Source organism: Salvelinus fontinalis, chromosome 26, assembly GCF_029448725.1.
Source record: "Salvelinus fontinalis isolate EN_2023a chromosome 26, ASM2944872v1, whole genome shotgun sequence".
NCBI classification, from domain to species: Eukaryota; Metazoa; Chordata; class Actinopteri; order Salmoniformes; family Salmonidae; genus Salvelinus; species Salvelinus fontinalis.
Window position 1 is genome coordinate 39,019,155 of NC_074690.1, and position 24,728 is coordinate 39,043,882.

At 44.5% G+C, this 24,728-nt stretch overlaps 5 protein-coding genes across 5 annotated transcripts in view; 1 reads left to right on the forward strand and 4 right to left on the reverse strand.

Annotated features, from left to right (window-relative positions):
• The window catches only part of LOC129824295 (dynein axonemal heavy chain 11-like), a 66,515-nt gene that overhangs the window by 35,528 nt on the left and 6,259 nt on the right, over nt 1-24,728 (forward strand). The gene's annotated exons all lie outside the window — the stretch shown is intronic.
• On the reverse strand, nt 2,080-3,191 carry LOC129824297 (cyclin-dependent kinase 5 activator 1-like). The gene has a single exon (XM_055883846.1). The coding sequence runs from the start codon at nt 3,059-3,061 to the stop codon at nt 2,102-2,104; it is 960 nt and encodes a 319-aa protein (XP_055739821.1). The 5' UTR covers nt 3,062-3,191; the 3' UTR covers nt 2,080-2,101.
• Nucleotides 6,793-8,299, reverse strand: LOC129824296 (cyclin-dependent kinase 5 activator 1-like). Its single transcript, XM_055883845.1, has one exon. It carries the CDS (start codon nt 8,275-8,277, stop codon nt 7,318-7,320), a length of 960 nt encoding a protein of 319 aa, XP_055739820.1. The 5' UTR covers nt 8,278-8,299; the 3' UTR covers nt 6,793-7,317.
• LOC129824308 (cyclin-dependent kinase 5 activator 1-like) lies at nt 13,768-20,287 on the reverse strand. The gene is made up of 2 exons (XM_055883857.1): nt 20,040-20,287; nt 13,768-15,207 (listed from the first exon to the last, which is right to left on the reverse strand). The coding sequence occupies exons 1-2, from the start codon at nt 20,157-20,159 to the stop codon at nt 14,371-14,373; spliced, it is 957 nt and encodes a 318-aa protein (XP_055739832.1). The 5' UTR covers nt 20,160-20,287; the 3' UTR covers nt 13,768-14,370.
• LOC129824300 (cyclin-dependent kinase 5 activator 1-like) lies at nt 22,701-23,948 on the reverse strand. The gene has a single exon (XM_055883849.1). The coding sequence runs from the start codon at nt 23,700-23,702 to the stop codon at nt 22,743-22,745; it is 960 nt and encodes a 319-aa protein (XP_055739824.1). The 5' UTR covers nt 23,703-23,948; the 3' UTR covers nt 22,701-22,742.

Here is a 24,728-nt window from a genome sequence, read left to right on the forward strand (position 1 = left end):
GTGAAAGATTGATGTTGGCAAAAATAAATAAATTAGCAAATAAATAAAGTCTGATTCTCGCCATGATAGAATTTGCCTCATCTTTGCTATAGCCTAGCTCAATAAGTTGAAAACGAAATAACCTCTGAGTGACTTCTACGTCATAGCGTTACATGCCTGGCCTCAATGGCTGAATAACATGTATCTGGCGAGTGTTTTGCACGGATCTCAATGGTCTGTCAAATTATATTGGCAGCTCTGTCAGGTTCCCGTTTATCTCGTTCACCAGCAGACTCTTCTTCCCCCTAATTTTTGCGTTGGTCATTTTACTTTAGCGATCTTCTCCAATAATGCGCATTTAGCCTGGGGACGAATAGGTGCGCGCCTATAATCGCTATTTGAAGTGGGGAGCATACAGGCCTGGACTGACTGGAGGGCTAACTTAAAATGCGCTATAAAAGTAGTCTAAATGGCCTTTTCATTTTAAAACGCAACATAAGAACCAGCAGTAGCTCAAATACAATCTTATACAACTTCATTCAAACGTTTTTTTTAAGAATTAAAAAAATCATACCACTGTTGATCCAATACTAGACTAAGCTCGGTTTGAATATTCAAGTACCTCCCCATCCCTAATTGCTGTCGAAATATATTATCAATATCTCACAAACTCAAATCTCTCTCTCTGCGTGTGTCTGTCTGTAGGAGATATTGGGTCAGTGCATTAAAGAGCAGACGTTTAAGACCATCCTGTTCTCTTGGTAACACTAAGACAACTGATTTTGTAATGTAAATATCACTTTAAATCTGCATGAACATGACACACACACTGATAAACTCTTGTTTCCATGGTAACAGGTATCTGTACTTTACTTGAAAATGTATGTATTTTTTATCTTTTCCTTTTACTTGACAACATTCAGAAAGAAAAGAAGTGCTCGTTACATTTCGAATGGTCAGCAGGACAGTAAAACGGTCAAATTCATACACTTATTCAAGAGAACTCATCCCTACTGCTTCTGATCTGGTTTGTAAAATGTTGTTAGACTGTGCCCCTGGCTTTCCATAAATGAATAAAAACAAGAACATCTGCATAATATAAGGAGTTTGATATATAGCCTTTGCTTTCACTTTTGATACTTAAGTACATTTAAAACCAGATACCTTTAGACTTTTACTCAAGTAGTATTTTACTGGGTGACTTTCACTTTTACTTGAGTAATTTCCTAATAAGTATCTTTACTTTTAATCAAATCAAATGTATTATATAGCCCTTCTTACATCAGCTGATATCTCAAAGTGTTTTACAGAAACCCAGCCTAAAACCCCAAACAGCAAGCAATGCAGGTGTAGAAGCACGGTGGCTAGGAAAAACTTTTTTATTTAAACAAAAAAAAACTAAAGTATGACAATTGGGTTCTTTTCCCACCACTCATAAAGTATTATCTCCAGCAAGATCTCAAAAGGACATGGAAAATATATATTTGTAAAATAATAAGGACACAACATGGGATGTTTTTAAGAAATCATAAAAAGCATTTTATTCCAAAACAGTCACACTGTTCATTCAAATTCATCAGAACCAATGGTCCTCAAACAAACCCCTGTCCCCCAGAAGTGTCCCGTGCTTGCTGTGGGGGAACATTGGTGTTCACTTCACTGTCTAAAGCGCCAGGGTTGCAGCTTGTCTGTTCAACCATGATCTGAGCACTAGTCCAGTCACTCAAGGGTGCCTCCTTCCCTCTCGTGGTAGAAAGTGCACATCTCCCACAGTCAGAACAGTAGACTGGTGGGCTGCAGCCTCAGTGTGATGTGAGCACTAGCCCAGTCACTCAAAGGTGCCTCCAATCCTCCCGTGGTCGGCAGTGCACACATCAGACAGTCAGCTGTTACTGTAGATAGTAAGCTAAAGCCTCAGTCCTCCACACATTCATAGCTACCGATTTGTGTTCTCTTTCAAGCCAAATGAACCCTCATATTAACCCTTAAATTCTATAAAACATATTTTCTCATCAAAGCTCACCCTTTTCCCCCTCCCTCAATCAATCCTCCTCCCTCCCATTTTGAAATGTCAGGCTGTAGTTGGCACCCACCCTTCCCTGGCCCCTCTACCCTAGGTCCCTCACTGAGTGCTGTACACACCGCTGAGCAGGCGGCTCTTCTTCTCCTCCTTCTGGCTCTCGTTCTTCAGGTCAGCAAACACCTGGGAGAAGAAGTTAGGGTCTGTGTTCATCTGGAGCATCTTGTCACTCATCAGCTTGGTGATGGACATGCAGCGGATCCAGAAGGTCTGCTGGCAGGTGTCCACCAGGAAGGGTTTCAGGGGGTAGGCGATCTCGTTGCCCATGTAGGAGCAGGTCGTGTAGAAGCAGGTGAGCAGCACGGCATGCAGCTCGTGCAAGGTGGCCACCTCGGAGGAAACCGCCTCGCGGCACAGCATGTAGAGGAAGACCACAGTGGCCGGATTGATGCAGCTCTGGTTCTGATAGCAGTTGTCCAGCAGATAACGGTCCACCACCCGCAGCCACAGCACCGGGTCCATGGAAGACATGTCCTGGAGCCGGTGGCAGCGCCGGCACAGGAACTCACCCAGGCTGCGCAGCAGCTCGCCGGTTGTAGCGTGGACCATCACCAGCCTCCTGGGCGTGTCGAGGTCCTGGACGGTTACCAGCTGGGGCGTGTCGGGGGCCGTGTTTGAGTTGCATAAGGGGAACTTCTCGACCGACGAGGCGGCGTTGTTGGAGCTGTTGGAGATGGCTGGAGTGCTCTGGTCCTGGGTGGACAGCTTGTCACAGGACTGAGACTTCTCCAGGCTGAGGGTGGACAGGTTGGAGAAGGACTGAGACTTCTCCCGGTTCTCATTACTCAGATGGGAAATGTTGCTTTGGTTGGTGTTCTCATGGGCCTGCACCTTCTTGGAGCCCTTCTTCTTCACAATCCGCCTCCATGGCGAGTAGCGCTTCAGAGTCTTGTCTTTTGCGCTCTTACCCGTCTGGACCTCCATCAAGTGACCCACAGTGTCCGGCCCGTCTTTGAAGAGGACTGCCTTCTTGCAGAGCGAGAGAGACATTGCGGATCCCATGGTCAATAGTGCCTGTGGAAAACAAAATGCTTCAATATTAGCAAAATGAAATGCTTGGCATCAGTTCAGTTGGCCTAGCTAGCTCAGCTCTGACTGTCTCCGAAATGGCAACCTATTCCCTACAAAGTGCACTGCTTTTGACCATTGCCCAAAGGGGTCTGGTCAAAAGCAGTGCTTTATATAGGAAACAGGGTTCCATTTGGGACAGATTCTTCATCACAGTATTAAGCATAGGCATTAATAAGTCTTATGTATTCATAAACATGAGAAATATAACATTCCAAAGCAAAACAAAAATATTACTCACTGATTTCAAGTTGATATGTGAAAAATGATGAAGATATTTCAATATTTTCTTTGTTAATTGAAAGGTAAAGACGGGTTGTCCAGTGCTTTGAGTTCAAGGCTGTTATGGTTGTGAACATCAGAATTGTCCAAGGTTCTGAAATCGAGTTTCCACGTCGTAATAAAGAAGTATGTCATAGAGGCGATTTTGTGAAAGATTGATGTTGGCAAAAATAAATAAATTAACAAATAAATAAAGTCTGATTCTCGCCATGATAGAATTTGCCTCATCTTTGCTATAGCCTAGCTCAATAAATTGAAAACGAAATAACCTGAGAGACTTCTACGTCACAGCGTTACATGTCTGGCCTCAATGGCTGAATAACATGTATCTGGCGAGTGTTTTGCACGGATCTCAATGGTCTGTCAAATTATATTGGCAGCTCTGTCAGGTTCCCGTTTATCTCGTTCACCAGCAGACTCTTCTTCCCCCTAATTTTTGCGTTAGTCATTTTACTTTAGCGATCTTCTCCAATAATGCGCATTTAGCCTGGGGACGAATAGGTGCGCGCCTATAATCGCTATTTGAAGTGGGGAGCATACAGGCCTGGACTGACTGGAGGGCTAACTTAAAATGCGCTATAAAAGTAGGCTAAATTGCCTTTTCATGTAAAACGCAACATAAGAACTAGCAGTAGCTCAAATACAATCTTATACAACTTCATTCAAACGTTTTTTTTAAGAATTTAAAAAATCATACCACTGTTTTTTATTTATTTATTTATTTCACCTTTATTGAACCAGGTAGGCAAATTGAGAACACGTTCTCATTTACAATTGCGACCTGGCCAAGATAAAGCAAAGCAGTTCGGCACATACAACAACACATAGTTACACATGGAGTAAAACAAACATACAGTCAATAATACAGTGAAAAATAAGTCTATATACAATATGAGCAAGTGAGGTGAGATAAGGGAGGTGAAGGCAAACAAAATATATATATAAATAAATAAAAATATAAAAAGGCCATGGTGGTGAAGTAATTACAATATAGCAAGTAAAAAAACACTGGAATGGTTGGCTTGCAGTGGAAGAAGGTGCAAAGTAGAGATATAAATAATGGGGTGCAAAGGAGCAAAATAAATAAATACAGTAGGTAAAGAGGTAGTTGTTTGGGCTAAATTATAGATGGGCTATGTACAGGTGCAGTAATCTATGAGCTGCTCTGACAGCTGGTGCTTAAAGCTAGTGAGGGAGATAAGTGTTTCCAGTTTCAGAGATTTTTGTAGTTTGTTCCAGTCATTGGCAGCAGAGAACTGGAAGGAGAGGCGGCCAAAGGAAGAATTGGTTTTGGGGGTGACCAGAGAGATATACCTGCTGGAGCGCGTGCTACGGGTGGGCGTTGCTATGGTGACCAGCGAGCTGAGATAAGGGGGGACTTTACCTAGCAGGGTCTTGTAGATGACCTGGAGCCAGTGGGTTTGGCGACGAGTGTGAAGCGAGGGCCAGCCAACGAGAGCGTACAGGTCGCAGTGGTGGGTAGTATATGGGGCTTTGGTGACAAAACGGATGGCACTGTGATAGACTGCATCCAATTTATTGAGTAGGGTTTTGGAGGCTATTTTGTAAATGACATCACCGAAGTCGAGGATTGGTAGGATGGTCAGTTTTACAAGGGTATGTTTGGCAGCATGAGTGAAGGATGCTTTGTTGCGGAATAGGAAGCCGATTCTAGATTTAACTTTGGATTGGAGATGCTTGATGTGAGTCTGGAAGGAGAGTTTACAGTCTAACCAGACACCTAGGTATTTGTAGTTGTCCACATATTCTAAGTCAGAGCCGTCCAAAGTAGTGATGTTGGACAGGCGGGCAGGTGCAGGCAGCGATCGGTTGAAGAGCATGCATTTAGTTTTACTTGTATTTAAGAGCAATTGGAGGCCAATTGTTGATCCAATACTAGACTAAGCTCGGTTTGAATATTCAAGTACCTCCCCATCCCTAATTGCTGTCGAAATATATTATCAATATCTCACAAACTCAAATCTCTCTCTCTGCGTGTGTCTGTCTGTAGGAGATATTGGGTCAGTGCATTAAAGAGCAGACGTTTAAGACCATCCTGTTCTCTGGGTAACACTAAGACAACTGATTTTGTAATGTAAATATCACTTTAAATCTGCATGAACATGACACACACAATGATAAACGCTTGTTTCCATGGTAATAGGTACCTGTACTTTACTTGAGGATGTATATATTTTTCATCTTTTACTTTTACTTGACAACATTCAGAAAGAAAATATGTGCTTGTTACATTTCGAATGCTCAGCAGGACAGTAAAACGGTCAAATTCATACACTTATTCAAGAGAACTCATCCCTACTGCTTCCGATCTGGTTTGTAAAATGTTGTTAGACTGTGCCCCTGGCTTTCCATAAATGAATAAAAACAAGAACATCTGCATAATATAAGGAGTTTGATATATAGCCTTTGCTTTCACTTTTGATACTTAAGTACATTTAAAACCAGATACCTTTAGACTTTTACTCAAGTAGTATTTTACTGGGTGACTTTCACTTTTACTTGAGTCATTTCCTAATAAGTATCTTTACTTTTAATCAAATCAAATGTATTATATAGCCCTTCTTACATCAGCTGATATTGTAACGGCGGTCCTCCTTCTCTTCATCAGAAAAGGAGGAGTATTTATCGAACCAAGGCGCAGTGGAGTTTGAACACATATTTATTAAACGAAAACACGAACTTGAATAAACTAACAAAAATAACAAACGGTGTAGACAGATCTAGACGACGAACTTACATGAAACAAGAAGAACGCACGAATAGAGAAAACAGGCTACACAAAAACAACGATGAACAAAACAAACCGAAAACAGTCCCGTGTGGTGCAACGACATACACAAACACGGAAGACAATCACCCACAACGAACACTGTGACAACGCCTACCTAAATATGACTCTTAATTAGAGGAACGCCAAACACCTGCCTCTAATTAAGAGCCATACCAGGCAACCCAAAACCAACACAGAAACAGAAAACATAGAATGCCCACCCAACCTCACGTCCTGACCAACTAACACACATAACAACTAACATAAATAGGTCAGGAACGTGACAGATATCTCAAAGTGTTGTACAGAAACCCAGCCTAAAACCCCAAACAGCAAGCAATGCAGGTGTAGAAGCACGGTGGCTAGGAAAAACTTTTTTTTTTAAACAAAAAAAACCTCAAGTATGACAATTGGGTTCTTTTCCCACCACTCATAAAGTATTATCTCCAGCAAGATCTCAAAAGGACATGGAAAATATATATTTGTAAAATAATGACACAACATGGGATGTTTTTAAGAAATTATATAAAGCATTTTATTCCAAAACAGTCACACTGTTCGTTCAAATTCATCTGAACCAATGGTCCTCAAACAAACCCCTGTCCCCCAGAACTGTCCCGTGCTTGCGGTGGGGGAACATTGGTGTTCACTTCACTGTCTAAAGCGCCAGGGTTGCAGCTTGTCTGTTCAACCATGATCTGAGCACTAGTCCAGTCACTCAAGGGTGCCTCCTTCCCTCTCGTGGTAGAAAGTGCACATCTCCCACAGTCAGAACAGTAGACTGGTGGGCGGCAGCCTCAGTGTGATGTGAGCACTAGCCCAGTCACTCAAAGGTGCCTCCAATCCTCCCGTGGTCGGCAGTGCACACATCAGACAGTCAGCTGTTACTGTAGATAGTAAGCTAAAGCCTCAGTCCTCCACACATTCATAGCTACCGATTTGTGTTCTCTTTCAAGCCAAATGAACCCTCATATTAACCCTTAAAATCTATAAAACATATTTTCTCATCAAAGCTCACCCTCTTCCCCCTCCCTCAACCAATCCTCCTCCCTCCCATTTTGAAATGTCAGGCTGTAGTTGGCACCCGCCCTTCCCTGGCCCCTCTACCCTAGGTCCCTCACTGAATGCTGTACACACCGCTGAGCAGGCGGCTCTTCTTCTCCTCCTTCTGGCTCTCGTTCTTCAGGTCAGCAAACACCTGGGAGAAGAAGTTAGGGTCTGTGTTCATCTGGAGCATCTTGTCACTCATCAGCTTGGTGATGGACATGCAGCGGATCCAGAAGGTCTGCTGGCAGGTGTCCACCAGGAAGGGTTTCAGGGGGTAGGCGATCTCGTTGCCCATGTAGGAGCAGGTCGTGTAGAAGCAGGTGAGCAGCACGGCATGCAGCTCGTGCAAGGTGGCCACCTCGGAGGAAACCGCCTCGCGGCACAGCATGTAGAGGAAGACCACAGTGGCCGGATTGATGCAGCTCTGGTTCTGATAGCAGTTGTCCAGCAGATAACGGTCCACCACCCGCAGCCACAGCACCGGGTCCATGGAAGACATGTCCTGGAGCCGGTGGCAGCGCCGGCACAGGAACTCACCCAGGCAGCGCAGCAGCTCGCCGGTTGTAGCGTAGACCATCACCAGCCTCCTGGGCGTGTCGAGGTCCTGGACGGTCACCATCTGGGGCGTGTCGGGGGCCGTGTTTGAGTTGCATAAGGGGAACTTCTCGACCGACGAGGCGGCGTTGTTGGAGCTGTTGGAGATGGCTGGAGTGCTCTGGTCCTGGGTGGACAGCTTGTCACAGGACTGTGACTTCTCCAGGCTGAGGGTGGACAGGTTGGAGAAGGACTGAGACTTCTCCCGGTTCTCATTACTCAGATGGGCAATGTTGCTTTGGTTGGTGTTCTTGAGGGCCTGCACCTTCTTGGAGCCCTTCTTCTTCACAATCCGCCTCCATGGCAAGTAGCGCTTCAGAGTCTTGTCTTTTGCGCTCTTACCGGTCTGGACCTCCATCAAGTGACCCACAGTGTCCGGCCCGTCTTTGAAGAGGACTGCCTTCTTGCGGAGCGAGATAGACATTGCGGATCCCATGGTCAATAGTGCCTGTGGAAAACAAAATGCTTCAATATTAGCAAAATGAAATGCACGGTATCAGTTCAGTTGGCTTAGCTAACTCAGCTCTGACTGTCTCCGAAATGGCAACCTATTCCCTACAAAGTGCACTGCTTTTGACCATTGCCCAAAGGGGTCTGGTCAAAAGCAGTGCTTTATATAGGAAACAGGGTTCCATTTGGGACAGATTCTTCATCACAGTATTAAGCATAGGCATTAATAAGTCTTATGTATTCATAAACATGAGAAATATAACATTCCAAAGCAAAACAAAAATTTTACTCACTGATTTCAAGTTGATATGTGAAAAATGATGAAGATATTTCAATATTTTCTTTGTTAATTGAAAGGTAAAGACAGGTTGTCCAGTGCTTTGAGTTCAAGGCTGTTATGGTTGTGAACATCAGAATTGTCCAAGGTTCTGAAATCGAGTTTCCACGTCGTAATAAAGAAGTATGTCATAGAGGCGATTTTGTGAAAGATTGATGTTGGCAAAAATAAATAAATCAACAAATAAATAATGTCCGATGTTCCACTTGATAGAATTTGCCTCATATTTGCTATAGCCTAGCTCAATAAATTGAAAACAAAATAACCTCTGAGTGACTTCTATGTCACAGCGCAGCCCAGCCTCACATTCAATTCGCGCATATATGTACAAAATGTATTTCAGCAGATTTCGTGCGTTTTTGTACATTTTTGGGGTGGTTCAATTCGTTTGAAAATACACGAATTTCTGTGCTACTTAATTCGTGCGAAAAGACACGAATTTAACCAGTAGGCGACACACAAGCGGTTGCAACAACCATAGACGCGATCGCCTGTATTTATTTATTTTACGTTATGAATATATAGATATTTTGTCTTTTTTTAACCATATAACCATAAGAGGTTATATATATATATATATATAGTCTTTTTTTTAATCCCTATTAAAACATTGTGGTTTTATGCCTATATGTACTGTTTTCGATTTTTCTGAACAGACTTTTCAGTATAGAATGAATGTAAGCAATGCATGATGGTTAATGGTGTTTTATTCGGTTGTAGTTCCATTTATTTCTTTAAAAATAAACGCGTAAACCATTTTTATTGACCAGAATGTAACTGAAAATACAATGGCAGCCTTGCCATTGTCCATCAATAACAAAAAAAAAAAAAAAATCGTATAACATTTGGGGAAACGTATGCAGTCATTGTAGTCTTACATTTTGTTGGCCAAACAAAATTACCAAAACGTTAACGTGTAATAAGGCTAGGGTGGCTGAGTGTAAATACATGGCTCTGAGTGTAAGCACCTTTTCACTAGAAACGTTCTTGTGTTCAAATTACCGTCAGTGCGAAATAGCTAGAACGCTTTCGTATTTCCACTTGGCTGCAACTACGGTTACGATAACGATAAATCAAGTGCAATACCTGCGTCGACCTGTGTCGAGCAGCAAAACACCGGAAAGCTTCTAGCCTACCGGAAAGTTACAAGAAGAACAAGAATAGTTACCTCATCCGGTCATGTGACACTCTGGATGCCCCCTAAAAGCAATTTCAACCGTTTTGAAAAATGACGCCTGGCAACCTCAAAAAAATACCAGGTGCACGAAAAGTTTGGACTTAGAATATTTTTTGAAAACCTCCATAAATCACTCAGGCCATTGACACGAGAAGAATAAACCTAAAATATTTTCCAGAAGAAAAAACAGAATATTTTTTGAAAACCTCCATAAATCACTCAGGCCAGCACCCATTGATTTGGGGCGGTAGTATAGCGCTCCCAGAGTGGGTATGGAAGTCTGGATCCCCCCTAAACGCATTTAAGGCTCTGTGTGTCTTTAAGCACCATACTTTTTCACTCCATCCTTGCTGTGTGTGTGTGTGTGTGTGTGTGTGTGTGTGTGTGTGTGTGTGTGTGTGTGTGTGTGTGTGTGTGTGTGTGTGTGTGTGTGTGTGTGTGTGTGTGTGTGTGTGTGTGTGTGTGTGTGTGTGTGTGTGTGAGAGAGAGAGAGAGCTTTTCTTTGACATCTGTTTAGAGAAATTACTGATTTACAGTTCATGAGGGTTGACCGGTTCACACATTTAAAGTTTTGGAAAGATCTAACTTTTTTAAACCTTCGAAACAGCACCTATGACCCCATTTTAAGGCACTTCCGGTTGGCACAGGAAGCTATAAGTAAATACATATCCTGATCGGGGTATGCTTTTACAGAATCCTGAGTTTTAAGTCTATACGTTAGGAACTCACTGATTTACACAGGGTTGAATGCACTATATATCACAACCTGCTGGTTGGGTATGGCAAAACACTTTTAGGGTGATTTTATCACTTCCGGTTGCTCCAGGAAGCTTAGAATCAACACAGGTAGACCTCATAGTGGCTTGATGGATTGTCATTGAAGACAGGTTCATAAGACATTCATAACCCACATAGGCTTCAGGTTGAATTTAGGGGTGCAGGCAATGTGTTCCTATGGGGTGAGATGTCATTGTAAACTGTTTGATGTAAACACCTTCTTTTAACTGTTAAGGGTTAATGCCACACGGTCAATGTTAGGCTTGCACAGATCGGGAGGACCTTAGGAACGTTCCTGAGGTCAAATTGTGCTTCTAACCTTAACGGTTCTCTCTCTGTCTCCCAAAAGCCCAAAAATATGAAATTGAGGTCAAAGGGTCATTTGGGTCCTTCTTCTTGTCCCTGTCGCTGCACTCAGACCGAGCGAGCTACGGTCAAGCGGGGCATCTCGTTGAACTCGGCACGGCCTGGAGATAATGGCAATGCCATTGCAGGCTTTGTGTGTCTTTAAGCACCGTACTTTTTCACTCCATCCTTTTATCCCCTTTTCTTCGTGGTATCCAATCGCTAGTAATTACTATCTTGTCTCATCGCTACAACTCCCGTATGGGCTCAGGAGAGACGAAGGTCGAAAGCCATGCGTCCTCCGAAGCACAACCCAACCAAGCCGCACTGCTTCTTAACACAGCGCGCCTCCAACCCGGAAGCCAGCCGCACCAATGTGTCGGAGGAAACACCGTGCACCTGGCCCCCTTGGCTAGAGCGCACTGCCCCCGGCCCGCCACAGGAGTCGCTGGAGCGCGATGAGACAAGGATATCCCTACCGGCCAAACCCTCCCTAACCCGGACGACGCTAGGCCAATTGTGCGTCGCCCCACGGACCTCCCGGTCGCGGCCGGCTGCGGCAGAGCCTGGGCGCGAACCCAGAGACTCTGGTGGCGCAGCTAGCACTGCGATGCAGTGCCCTAGACCACTGCGCCACCCGGGAGGCAGATCTGACCTTTTTAACCCTTCAAAACTGACCCTATGGCACCATTTGAAGGTACTTCCGGTTGACATAGGAAGCTGAAAGTGAACACATATCCTCCTTGGGGTAGGCTCTTATATAATATTGAGTTTAAAGTCTTTATGTTAAGAACTGACTTATTTACAGAGGGTTAAATGAGTGTGTGTTATTTCATAAAATCACATAAAATCACAGAATTCTAGCAGAGCTTCGAGACCCACTTAAAAAATGTTCGTCTGAACACACTGCAACTGGATCTGTAACTTTTTTTTTTTACTCCTTTTTGTGAACATTACCAATTTGTCAATGTACGATTTCTCTTAAATTACGATAGATAAATGGCTGGTTCTTTTTTTCCTGACACCGTATGCTTATGTACTTTGACGTGAAGCGGTCAAATTAGCACCCTACTTTGCGTTTTTGACCTTTAATCCCAGAAAAATGGCCATAACTCAAAAAGAGTTGAGGCCTTGACGCCATCTTGTTCGGGGTCAACTGTCCATTACGTCTTCGAAATATTTTCCGTTTAGGAGAAAAGGCCATATGCATTTGCAATGTGCTTGTGCATTTGCAATATTATTTATTTTCCCTCTGGTGGGAATTTCCGAGACTGTTATTTTTATAAAACAGAAACCGAACGTCCGGCGAATTTTAGAAATGTTGCAGGACGTCTAGTAAGGGACCGTACATTTGCAATGTGGCGTTTCTCACTAACCATATGGCGAGTGCTAAAATGTTCCCTTAAGGTATGGAAAGGCCTTGGAAAGGCCATAAGTGTAAGCCAACATAATTCATTATTTTACATTAACATGTAACACATGCATTATGAAGAAAATAGTGTAATTTAGGCTCCACGAAATATGAAATGGGTTATGAAGAAAATCGTGTATGGTTGCCTACATGACAAAAAGGCGTTCTGATTACAAGTGCACCAGTATCCAAAGTATTAAGCGAAATCAAGCACAGAAAACAGCATTGGCATTAATAAAACAATATTTCCCACAAATTAAGTCGCACGTAAATGTGCGTCTTTTCTCAAAAATTCTGTTCAGCAAGTCTAAAACAGTACATATAGGCATACAACGACACATTTTAAAACATGGTTAAACAAAGACAACATTTCTGTATATTCATGACGTTGAATTAGCCATTAAGAGGAACAAAAATGAAATACAAATTATTGCGTCTATATGATTGTTGCAAAGGCTTGTGTAGCCTACTGGTTAAATTTGTGTCTTTTCGCACGAATTAAGAAGCACATAAATTCGTGTCTTTTCTCACAAATTAAGCCAGACGAAAACGCACAAAAACGCACGAAATCTGCTGAAATACAAAAATTTTGTATGCGAATTGAATGTGAGACTGTGTTGGTAGGAGCTATTGGGTCAGTGCATTAAAGAGCAGACGTTTAAGACCATCCTGTTCTCTGGGTAACACTAAGACAACTGATTTTGTAATGTAAATATCACTTTAAATCTGCATGAACATGACACACACACTGATAAACTCTTGTTTCCATGGTAATAGGTACCTGTACTTTACTTGAGAATGTATATTTTTTATCTTTTACTTTTACTTGACAACATTCATAAAGAAAAGATGTGCTCGTTACATTTCGAATGCTCAGCAGGACAGTAAAACGGTCAAATTCATACACTTATTAAGAGAACTCATCCCTACTGCTTCTGATCTGGTTTGTAAAATGTTGTTAGACTGTGCCCCTGGCTTTCCATAAATGAATAAAATCAAGAACATCTGCATAATATAAGGAACTTGATATATAGCCTTTGCTTTCAGTTTTGATACTTAAGTACATTTAACACCAGATACCTTTAGACTTTTACTCAAGTAGTATTTTACTGGGTGACTTTCACTTTTACTTGAGTAATTTCCTAATAAGTATCTTTACTTTTAATCAAATCAAATGTATTATATAGCCCTTCTTACATCAGCTGATATCTCAAAGTGTTTTACAGAAACCCAGCCTAAAACCCCAAACAGCAAGCAATGCAGGTGTAGAAGCACGGTGGCTAGGAAAAACTTTTTTATTTAAACAAAAAAAAACTCAAGTATGACAATTGGGTTCTTTTCCCACCACTCGTGAAGTATTATCTCCAGCAAGATCTCAAAAGGACATGGAAAATATATATTTGTAAAATAATAAGGACACAACATGGGATGTTTTTAAGAATTCATATAAAGCATTTTATTCCAAAACAGTCACACTGTTCGTTCAAATTCATCAGAACCAATGGTCCTCAAACAAACCCCTGTCCCCCAGAAGTGTCCCGTGCTTGCTGTGGGGGAACATTGGTGTTCACTTCACTGTCTAAAGCGCCAGGGTTGCAGCTTGTCTGTTCAACCATGATCTGAGCACTAGTCCAGTCACTCAAGGGTGCCTCCTTCCCTCTCGTGGTAGAAAGTGCACATCTCCCACAGTCAGAACAGTAGACTGGTGGGCTGCAGCCTCAGTGTGATGTGAGCACTAGCCCAGTCACTCAAAGGTGCCTCCAATCCTCCCGTGGTAGGCAGTGCACACATCAGTCAGTCAGCTGTTACTGTAGATAGTAAGCTAAAGCCTCAGTCCTCCACACATTCATAGCTACCGATTTGTGTTCTCTTTCAAGCCAAATTAACCCTCATATTAACCCTTAAAATCTATAAAACATATTTTCTCATCAAAGATCACCCCCCTCCCTCAACCAATCCTCCTCCCTCCCATTTTGAAATGTCAGGTTGTAGTTGGCACCCACCCTTCCCTGGCCCCTCTACCCTAGGTCCCTCACTGAGTGCTGTACACACCGCTGAGCAGGCGGCTCTTCTTCTCCTCCTTCTGGCTCTCGTTCTTCAGGTCAGCAAACACCTGGGAGAAGAAGTTAGGGTCTGTGTTCATCTGGAGCATCTTGTCACTCATCAGCTTGGTGATGGACATGCAGCGGATCCAGAAGGTCTGCCCGCAGGTGTCCACCAGGAAGGGTTTCAGGGGGTAGGCGATCTCGTTGCCCATGTAGGAGCAGGTCGTGTAGAAGCAGGTGAGCAGCACGGCATGCAGCTCGTGCAAGGTGGCCACCTCGGAGGAAACCGCCTCGCGGCACAGCATGTAGAGGAAGACCACAGTGGCCGGATTGATGCAGCTCTGGTTCTGATAGCAGTTGTCCAGCAGATAACGGTCCACCACCCGCAGCCACAGCACCGGGTCCATGGAAGACATGTCCTGGAGCCGGTGGCAGCGCCGGCACAGGAACTCACCCAGGCAGCGCAGCAGCTCGCCGGTTGTAGCGTAGACCATCACCAGCCTCCTGGGCGTGTCGAGGTCCTGGACGGTCACCATCTGGGGCGTGTCGGGGGCCGTGTTTGAGTTGGATAAGCGGGCCTTCTCGACCGACGAGGCAGCGTTGTTGGAGCTGTTGGAGATGGCTGGAGTGCTCTGGTCCTGGGTGGACAGCTTGTCACAGGACTGAGACTTCTCCAGGCTGAGGGTGGACAGGTTGGAGAAGGACTGAGACTTCTCCCGGTTCTCATTACTCAGATGGGCAATGTTGCTTTGGTTGGTGTTCTCGTGGGCCTGCACCTTCTTGGAGCCCTTCTTCTTCACAATCCGCCTCCATGGCGAGTATTTATTTTTTATTTATTTTTATTTTTATTTCACCTTTATTTAACCAGGTAGGCTAGTTGAGAACAAGTTCTCATTTGCAACTGCGACCTGGCCAAGATAAAGCATAGCAGTGTGAACAGACAACACAGAGTTACACATGGAGTAAACAATAAACAAGTCAATAACATGGTAGAAAAAAGAGAATCTATATACAATGTGTGCAAAAGGCATGAGGTAGGCAATAAATCGAATAATTACAATTTAGCAGATTAACACTGGAGTGATAAATCATCAGATGAACATGTGCAAGAAGAGATACTGGTGTGCAAAAGAGCAGAAAAGTAAATAAATAAAAGCAGTATGGGGGGTGAGGTAGGTAAATTGGGTGGGTAGTTTACAGATGGACTATGTACAGCTGCAGTGATCGGTTAGCTGCTCGGATAGCAGATTTTTAAAGTTGTTGAGGGAGATAAAAGTCTCCAACTTCAGAGATTTTTGCAATTCGTTCCAGTCGCAGGCAGCAGAGAACTGGAAGGAAAGGCGTCCAAATGAGGTTTTAGCTTTAGGGATGATCAGTGAGATACACCTGCTGGAGCGCGTGCTGCGGGTGGGTGTAGCCATCGTGACCAGTGAACTGAGATAAGGCGGCACTTTACCTAGCATAGCCTTGTAGATGACCTGGAGCCAGTGGGTCTGACGACGAACATGTAGCGAGGGCCAGCCGACTAGGGCATACAGGTTGCAGTGGTGGGTCGTATAAGGTGCTTTAGTAACAAAACGAATGGCACTGTGATAAACTGCGTCCAGTTTGCTGAGTAGAGTGTTGGAAGCTATTTTGTAGATGACATCGCCGAAGTCGAGGATCGGTAGGATAGTCAGTTTTACTAGGGTAAGTTTGGCGGCGTGAGTGAAGGAGGCTTTGTTGCGGAATAGAAAGCCGATTCTTGATTTGATTTTGGATTGGAGATGTTTGATATGAGTCTGGAAGGAGAGTTTGCAGTCTAGCCAGACACCTAGGTACTTATAGATGTCCACATATTCTAGGTCGGAACCGTCCAGGGTGGTGATGCTAGTCGGGCGTGCGGGTGCAGGCAGCGAACGGTTGAAAAGCATGCATTTGGTTTTACTAGCGTTTAAGAGCAGTTGGAGGCCACGGAAGGAGTGTTGTATGGCATTGAAGCTCGTTTGGAGGTTAGATAGCACAGTGTCCAAGGAAGGGCCGGAAGTATATAGAATGGTGTCGTCTGCGTAGAGGTGGATTAGGGAATCGCCCGCAGCAAGAGCAACATCATTGATGTATACAGAGAAAAGAGTCGGCCCGAGAATTGAACCCTGTGGTACCCCCATAGAGACTGCCAGAGGACCGGACAACATGCCCTCCGATTTGACACACTGAACTCTGTCTGCAAAGTAGTTGGTGAACCAGGCAAGGCAGTCATTAGAAAAACCGAGGCTACCGAGTCTGCCGATAAGAATATGGTGATTGACAGAGTCGAAAGCCTTGGCCAGGTCGATGAAGACGGCTGCACAGTAATGTCTTTTATCGATGGCGGTTATGATGTCGTTTAGTACCTTGAGCGTGGCTGAGGTGCACCCGTGACCGGCTCGGAAACCGGATTGCACAGCGGAGAAGGTACGGTGGGATTCGAGATGGTCAGTGATCTGTTTGTTGACTTGGCTTTCGAAGACCTTAGATAGGCAGGGCAGGATGGATATAGGTCTGTAACAGTTTGGGTCCAGGGTGTCTCCCCCTTTGAAGAGGGGGATGACCGCGGCAGCTTTCCAATCCTTGGGGATCTCAGATGATACGAAGGAGAGGTTGAACAGGCTGGTGATAGGGGGTGCGACAATGGCGGCGGACAGTTTCAGGAATAGGGGGTCCAGATTGTCAAGCCCAGCTGATTTGTATGGGTCCAGGTTTTCCAGCTCTTTCAGAACATCTGCTATCTGGATTTGGGTAAAGGAGAAGCTGGGGAGGCTTGGGCGAGTAGCAGCGGGGGGGGCGGGGCTGTTGGCCAAGGTTGGAGTCGCCAGGAGGAAGGCATGGCCAGCCATTGAGAAATGCTTGTTGAAGTCTTCGATTATCACGGATTTATCGGTGGTGACCGTGTTACCTAGCCTCAGTGCAGTGGGCAGCTGGGAGGAGGTGCTCTTGTTCTCCATGGACTTTACAGTATCCCAGAACTTTTTGGAGTTAGAGCTACAGGATGCGAATTTCTGCTTGAAAAAGCTGGCCTTTGCTTTCCTGACTGACTGCGTGTATTGGTTCCTGACTTCCCTGAACAGTTGCATATCGCGGGGGCTCTTCGATGCTATTGCAGTTCGCCACAGGATGTTTTTGTGCTGGTCGAGGGCAGTCAGGTCTGGAGTGAACCAAGGGCTATATCTGTTTTTGGTTCAGCAATTTTTTGAACGGAGCATGCTTGTCTAATATGGTGAGGAAGTAACATTTAAAGAATGACCAGGCATCCTCAACTGACGGGATGAGGTCAATATCCTTCCAGGGTACCCGGGCCAGGTCGATTAGAAAGGCCTGCTCGCTGAAGTGTTTTAGGGAGCGTTTGACAGTGATGAGGGGTGGTCGTTTGACCGCGGACCCGTGGCGGATACAGGCAATGAGGCAGTGATCGCTGAGATCTTGATTGAAGACAGCAGAGGTGTATTTGGAGGGCAGGTTGGTCAGGATAATGTCTATTAGGGTGCCCATGTTTACGGATTTAAGGTTGTACCTGGTGGGTTCCTTGATGATTTGTGTGAGATTGAGGGCATCAAGCTTGGATTGTAGGACTGCCGGGGTGTTAAGCATATCCCAGTTTAGGTCACCTAACAGAACAAACTCTGAAGCTAGATGGGGAGCGATCAATTCACAGATGGTGTCCAGGGCACAGCTGGGAGCTGAGGGGGGTCGGTAGCAGGCGGCAACAGTGAGAGACTTATTTCTGGAGAGATTAATTTTTAAAATTAGAAGTTCGAACTGTTTGGGCATAGACCTGGAAAGTATGACAGAACTTTGCAGGCTATCTCTGCAGTAGATTGCAACTCCTCCCCCTTTGGCAGTTCTATCTTGACGGAAAGTGTTATAGTTGGGTATGGAAATCTCAGAATTTTTGGTGGCCTTCCTAAGCCAGGATTCGGACACGGCAAGGACATCAGGATTGGCAGAGTGTGCTAAAGCGGTGAGTAAGGCAAACTTAGGGAGGAGGCTTCTGATGTTGACATGCATGAGGCCAAGGCTTTTTCGATCGCAGAAGTCAACAAATGAGGGTGACTGGGGACATGCAGGGCCTGGGTTTACCTCCACATCACCCGAGGAACAGAGGAGTAGTAGGATGAGGGTGCGGCTAAAGGCTATCAAAACTGGTCGCCTAGAGCGTTGGGGACAAAGAATAAAAGGAGCAGATTTATGGGCGTGGTAGAATAGATTCTGGGCATAATGTGCAGACAGGGGTATGGAGGGGCGCGGGTACAGCGGAGGCAAGCCCAGGCACTGGGTGATGATAAGAGAGGTTGTATCTCTGGACATGCTGGTCTCAATGGGTGAGGTCACCGCATGTGTGGGGGGTGGGACAAAGGGGGTATCAGAGGTACGGAGAGTGGAACTACAGGGTCCATTGCAAACCAAAACAATGATAATGAAAACTAGCCTGAACAACAGTATGCAAGGCATATTGATATTTGAGAGAGACATACAATAAGGCATAAAGTGATTGCAGGTCTTGATTGGGAGAGCTAGCTAAAACAACAGGTAAGATAACAGCAGCAATAACAGGGTGTTAGTCTAACACAGCAACAACAGGTAAAAATGGCGACGACTAGGCAGAGAGGGTCGGATTAACTACACACAGATCCTGAGTTAAAGTACAGAGCCGACAGGTAAAGCACAAATAAACAGAATGGAGTACCGTGAATTAATGGACAGTCAAGCATGCATCAGCTATGTAGCCAAGTGATCATAGTGTCCAGGGGGCAGCCGTAGATGGAGCAGAGGAGGCCTCCACTAAGCTAGCACGCGGCGTATAAAGTTAGTAGCCCGGGGGGTGGTCTGCTCAGACGGAGGGGGTCTGGCGCAGTGGCGCTAGCGCTAGCTCTTCAGCTAGCCGGCAGATGGGCCTAGCTCGAGGCTAGCTCAAGGCTAACTGGTGCTTGCTTCGGGACAGTGGTGTTAGCCAGTAGTAGCCACTCGGTTGCAGCTAGCTAGCTGTGATGATACGGTGTAATTGTCCAGAGCTTGCGTCAGGAATCCGGTGATGTGGTAGAGAGAAAGCAGTCCTATATGCTCTGGGTTGATATCGCGCTTGCAGCTAGCCGGCAGATGGGCCTAGCTCGAGGCTAGCTCAAGGCTAACTGGTGCTTGCTTCGGGACAGAGGTGTTAGCCAGTAGTAGCCACTCGGTTGCAGCTAGCTAGCTGTGATGATACGGTGTAATTGTCCAGAGCTTGCGTCAGGAATCCGGTGATGTGGTAGAGAAAAAAGCAGTCCTATATGCTCTCGGTTGATATCGCGCTTGCAGACTGGTATGTATTGGCCCGGTATTGAAGCTGGCTGTGTCCGAGTTGAGGGTGAAGACCGCAGCAGTGGCTAACTGACTACTAGCTAGTAGCTAGTTATCTGGCTAGCTTCAGCTTGGGGTTACGGTTCTAAAGTATAAAAAAAATAGCAGGTCCGTACCACATTGGGTGAGGCGGAATGTAGGAATGTATATTCAGTTCCTAGATGGAAAGTGAAAGTAAAATATATACGAAATGTATACGAAAAATACGAAGACTATTTACTATTTACTATTTACACGCTACAGGACAATACAGGACAATACAAACACACGTCCGACTGCTACGCCATCTTGGAATCTTGTAGCGCTTCAGAGTCTTGTCTTTTGCGCTCTTACCGGTCTGGACCTCCAAGTGACCCACAGTGTCTGGCCCGTCTTTGAAGAGGACTGCCTTCTTGCGGAGCGAGAGAGACATTGCGGATCCCATGGTCAATAGTGCCTGTGGAAAACAAAATGCTTCAATATTAGCAAAATGAAATGCTTGGCATCAGTTCAGTTGGCCTAGCTAGCTCAGCTCTGACTGTCTCCGAAATGGCAACCTATTCCCTACAAAGTGCACTGCTTTTGACCATTGCCCAAAGGGGTCTGGTCAAAAGCAGTGCTTTATATAGGAAACAGGGTTCCATTTGGGACAGATTCTTCATCACAGTATTAAGCATAGGCATTAATAAGTCTTATGTATTCATAAACATGAGAAATATAACGTTCCAAAGCAAAACAAAAATATTACTCACTGATTTCAAGTTGATATGTGAAAAATTATGAAGATATTTCAATATTTTCTCTGTTAATTGAAAGGTAAAGACGGGTTGTCCAGTGCTTTGAGTTCAAGGCTGTTATGGTTGTGAACATCAGAATTGTCCAAGGTTCTGAAATCGAGTTTCCACGTCGTAATAAAGAAGTATGTCATAGAGGCGATTTTGTGAAAGATTGATGTTGGCAAAAATAAATAAATTAACAAATAAATAAAGTCTGATTCTCGCCATGATAGAATTTGCCTCATCTTTGCTATAGCTTAGCTCAATAAGTTGAAAACGAAATAACCTCTGAGTGACTTCTACGTCACAGCGTTACATGCCTGGCCTCAATGGCTGAATAACATGTATCTGGCGAGTGTTTTGCTCGGATCTCAATGGTCTGTCAAATTATATTGGCAGCTCTGTCAGGTTCCCGTTTATCTCGTTCACCAGCAGACTCTTCTTCCCCCTAATTTTTGCGTTAGTCATTTTACTTTAGCGATCTTCTCCAATAATGCGCATTTAGCCTGGGGACGAATAGGTGCGCGCCTATAATCGCTATTTGAAGTGGGGAGCATACAGGCCTGGACTGACTGGAGGGCTAACTGAAAATGCGCTATAAAAGTAGTCTAAATGGCCTTTTCATGTAAAACGCAACATAAGAACCAGCAGTAGCTCAAATACAATCTTATACAACTTCATTCAAACGTTTTTTTTAAGAATTAAAAAAATCATACCACTGTTGATCCAATACTAGACTAAGCTCGGTTTGAATATTCAAGTACCTCCCCATCCCTAATTGCTGTCCCAATATATTATCAATATCTCACAAACTCAAATCTCTCTCTCTGCGTGTGTCTGTCTGTAGGAGATATTGGGTCAGTGCATTAAAGAGCAGACGTTTAAGACCATCCTGTTCTCTGGGTAACACTAAGACAACTGATTTTGTAATGTAAATATCACTTTAAATCTGCATGAACATGACACACACACTGATAAACTCTTGTTTCCATGGTAACAGGTATCTGTACTTTACTTGAAAATGTATGTATTTTTTATCTTTTCCTTTTACTTGACAACATTCAGAAAGAAAAGAAGTGCTTGTTACATTTCGAATGCTCAGCAGGACAGTAAAACGGTCAAATTCATACACTTATTAAGAGAACTCATCCCTACTGCTTCTGATCTGGTTTGTAAAATGTTGTTAGACTGTGCCCCTGGCTTTCCATAAATGAATAAAAACAAGAACATCTGCATAATATAAGGAGTTTGATATATAGCCTTTGCTTTCACTTTTGATACTTAAGTACATTTAAAACCAGATACCTTTAGACTTTTACTCAAGTAGTATTTTACTGGGTGACTTTCACTTTTACTTGAGTAATTTCCTAATAAGTATCTTTACTTTTAATCAAATCAAATGTATTATATAGCCCTTCTTACATCAGCTGATATCTCAAAGTGTTTTACAGAAACCCAGCCTAAAACCCCAAACAGCAAGCAATGCAGGTGTAGAAGCACGGTGGCTGGAAAAACTTTTTTTTTTAAACAAAAAAAAACTTAAGTATGACAATTGGGTTCTTTTCCCACCACTCGTAAAGTATTATCTCCAGCAAGATCTCAAAAGGACATGGAAAATATATATTTGTAAAATAATAAGGACACAACATGGGATGTTTAAGAAATTATATAAATCATTTTATTCCAAAACAGTCACACTGTTCGTTCAAATTCATCAGAACCAATGGTCCTCAAACAAACCCCTGTCCCCCAGAAGTGTCCCGTGCTTGCTGTGGGGGAACATTGGTGTTCACTTCACTGTCTAAAGCGCCAGGGATACAGCTTGTCTGTTCAACCATGATCTGAGCACTAGTCCAGTCACTCAAGGGTGCCTCCTTCCCTCTCGTGGTAGGAAGTGCACATCTCCCACAGTCAGAACAGTAGACTGGTGGGCTGCAGCCTCAGTGTGATGTGAGCACTAGCCCAGTCACTCAAAGGTGCCTCCAATCCTCCCGTGGTAGGCAGTGCACACAATAGTCAGTCAGCTGTTACAGTAGATAGTAAGCTAAAGCCTCAGTCCTCCACACATTCATAGCTACCGATTTGTGTTCTCTTTCAAGCCAAATTAACCCTCATATTAACCCTTAAAATCTATAAATCATCTTTTCACATCAAAGATCACCCCCCTCCCTCAACCAATCCTCCTCCCTCCCATTTTGAAATGTCAGGCTGTAGTTGGCACCCACTTCCCTGGCCCCTCTACCCTAGGTCCCTCACTGAATGCTGTACACACCGCTGAGCAGGCGGCTCTTCTTCTCCTCCTTCTGGCTCTCGTTCTTCAGGTCAGCAAACACCTGGGAGAAGAAGTTAGGGTCTGTGTTCATCTGGAGCATCTTGTCACTCATCAGCTTGGTGATGGACATGCAGCGGATCCAGAAGGTCTGCTGGCAGGTGTCCACCAGGAAGGGTTTCAGGGGGTAGGCGATCTCGTTGCCCATGTAGGAGCAGGTCGTGTAGAAGCAGGTGAGCAGCACGGCATGCAGCTCGTGCAAGGTGGCCACCTCGGAGGAAACCGCCTCGCGGCACAGCATGTAGAGGAAGACCACAGTGGCCGGATTGATGCAGCTCTGGTTCTGATAGCAGTTGTCCAGCAGATAACGGTCCACCACCCGCAGCCACAGCACCGGGTCCATGGAAGACATGTCCTGGAGCCGGTGGCAGCGCCGGCACAGGAACTCACCCAGGCAGCGCAGCAGCTCGCCGGTTGTAGCGTGGACCATCACCAGCCTCCTGGGCGTGTCGAGGTCCTGGACGGTCACCAGCTGGGGCGTGTCTGGGGCCGTGTTTGAGTTCGATAAGGGGGCCTTCTCGACCGACGTGGCGGCGTTGTTAGAGCTGTTGGAGATGGCTGGAGTGCTCTGGTCCTGGGTGGACAGCTTGTCACAGGACTGAGACTTCTCCAGGCAGACGGTGGACAGGTTGGAGAAGGACTGAGACTTCTCCCGGTTCTCATTACTCAGATGGGCAATGTTGCTTTGGTTGGTGTTCTCGTGGGCCTGCACCTTCTTGGAGCCCTTCTTCTTCACAATCCGCCTCCATGGCGAGTAGCGCTTCAGAGTCTTGTCTTTTGCGCTCTTACCGGTCTGGACCTCCATCAAGTGGCCCACAGTGTCCGGCCCATCTTTGAAGAGGACTGCCTTCTCGCGGAGCGAGATAGACATTGCGGATCCCATGGTCAATAGTGCCTGTGGAAAACAAAATGCTTCAATATTAGCAAAATGAAATGCTTGGCATCAGTTCAGTTGGCCTAGCTAGCTCAGCTCTGACTGTCTCCGAAATGGCAACCTATTCCCTACAAAGTGCACTGCTTTTGACCATTGCCCAAAGGGGTCTGGTCAAAAGCAGTGCTTTATATAGGAAACAGGGTTCCATTTGGGACAGATTCTTCATCACAGTATTAAGCATAGGCATTACTAAGTCTTATGTATTCATAAACATGAGAAATATAACGTTCCAAAGCAAAACAAAAATATTACTCACTGATTTCAGGTTGATATGTGAAAAATTTTAAAGATATTTCAATATTTTCTCTGTTAATTGAAAGGTAAAGACGGGTTGTCCAGTGCTTTGAGTTCAAGGCTGTTATGGTTGTGAACATCAGAATTGTCCAAGGTTCTGAAATCGTGTTTCCACGTCGTAATAAAGAAGTATGTCATAGAGGCGATTTTGTGAAAGATTAAGTTTGATGTTGGCAAAAATAAATAAACAAATTAATAAAGTCTGATGTTCCCCATGATAGAATTTGCCTCATCTTTGCTATAGCCTAGCTCAATAAGTTGAAAAACGAAATAACCTCTGAGAGACTTCTACGTCACAGCGTTACATGTCTGGCCTCAATGGCTGAATAACATGTATCTGGCGAGTGTTTTGCACTGATCTCAATGGTCTGTCAAATTATATTGGCAGCTCTGTCAGGTTCCCGTTTATCTCGTTCACCAGCAGACTCTTCTTCCCCCTAATTTTTGCGTTAGTCATTTTACTTTAGCGATCTTCTCCAATAATGCGCATTTAGCCTGGGGACGAATAGGTGCGCGCCTATAATCGCTGTTTGAAGTGGGGAGCATACAGGCCTGGACTGACTGGAGGGCTAACATTAAATGCGCTATAAAAGTAGTCTAAATGGCCTTTTCATGTAAAACGCAACATAAGAACCAGCAGTAGCTCAAATACAATCTTATATAACTTCATTCTAAAGTTTT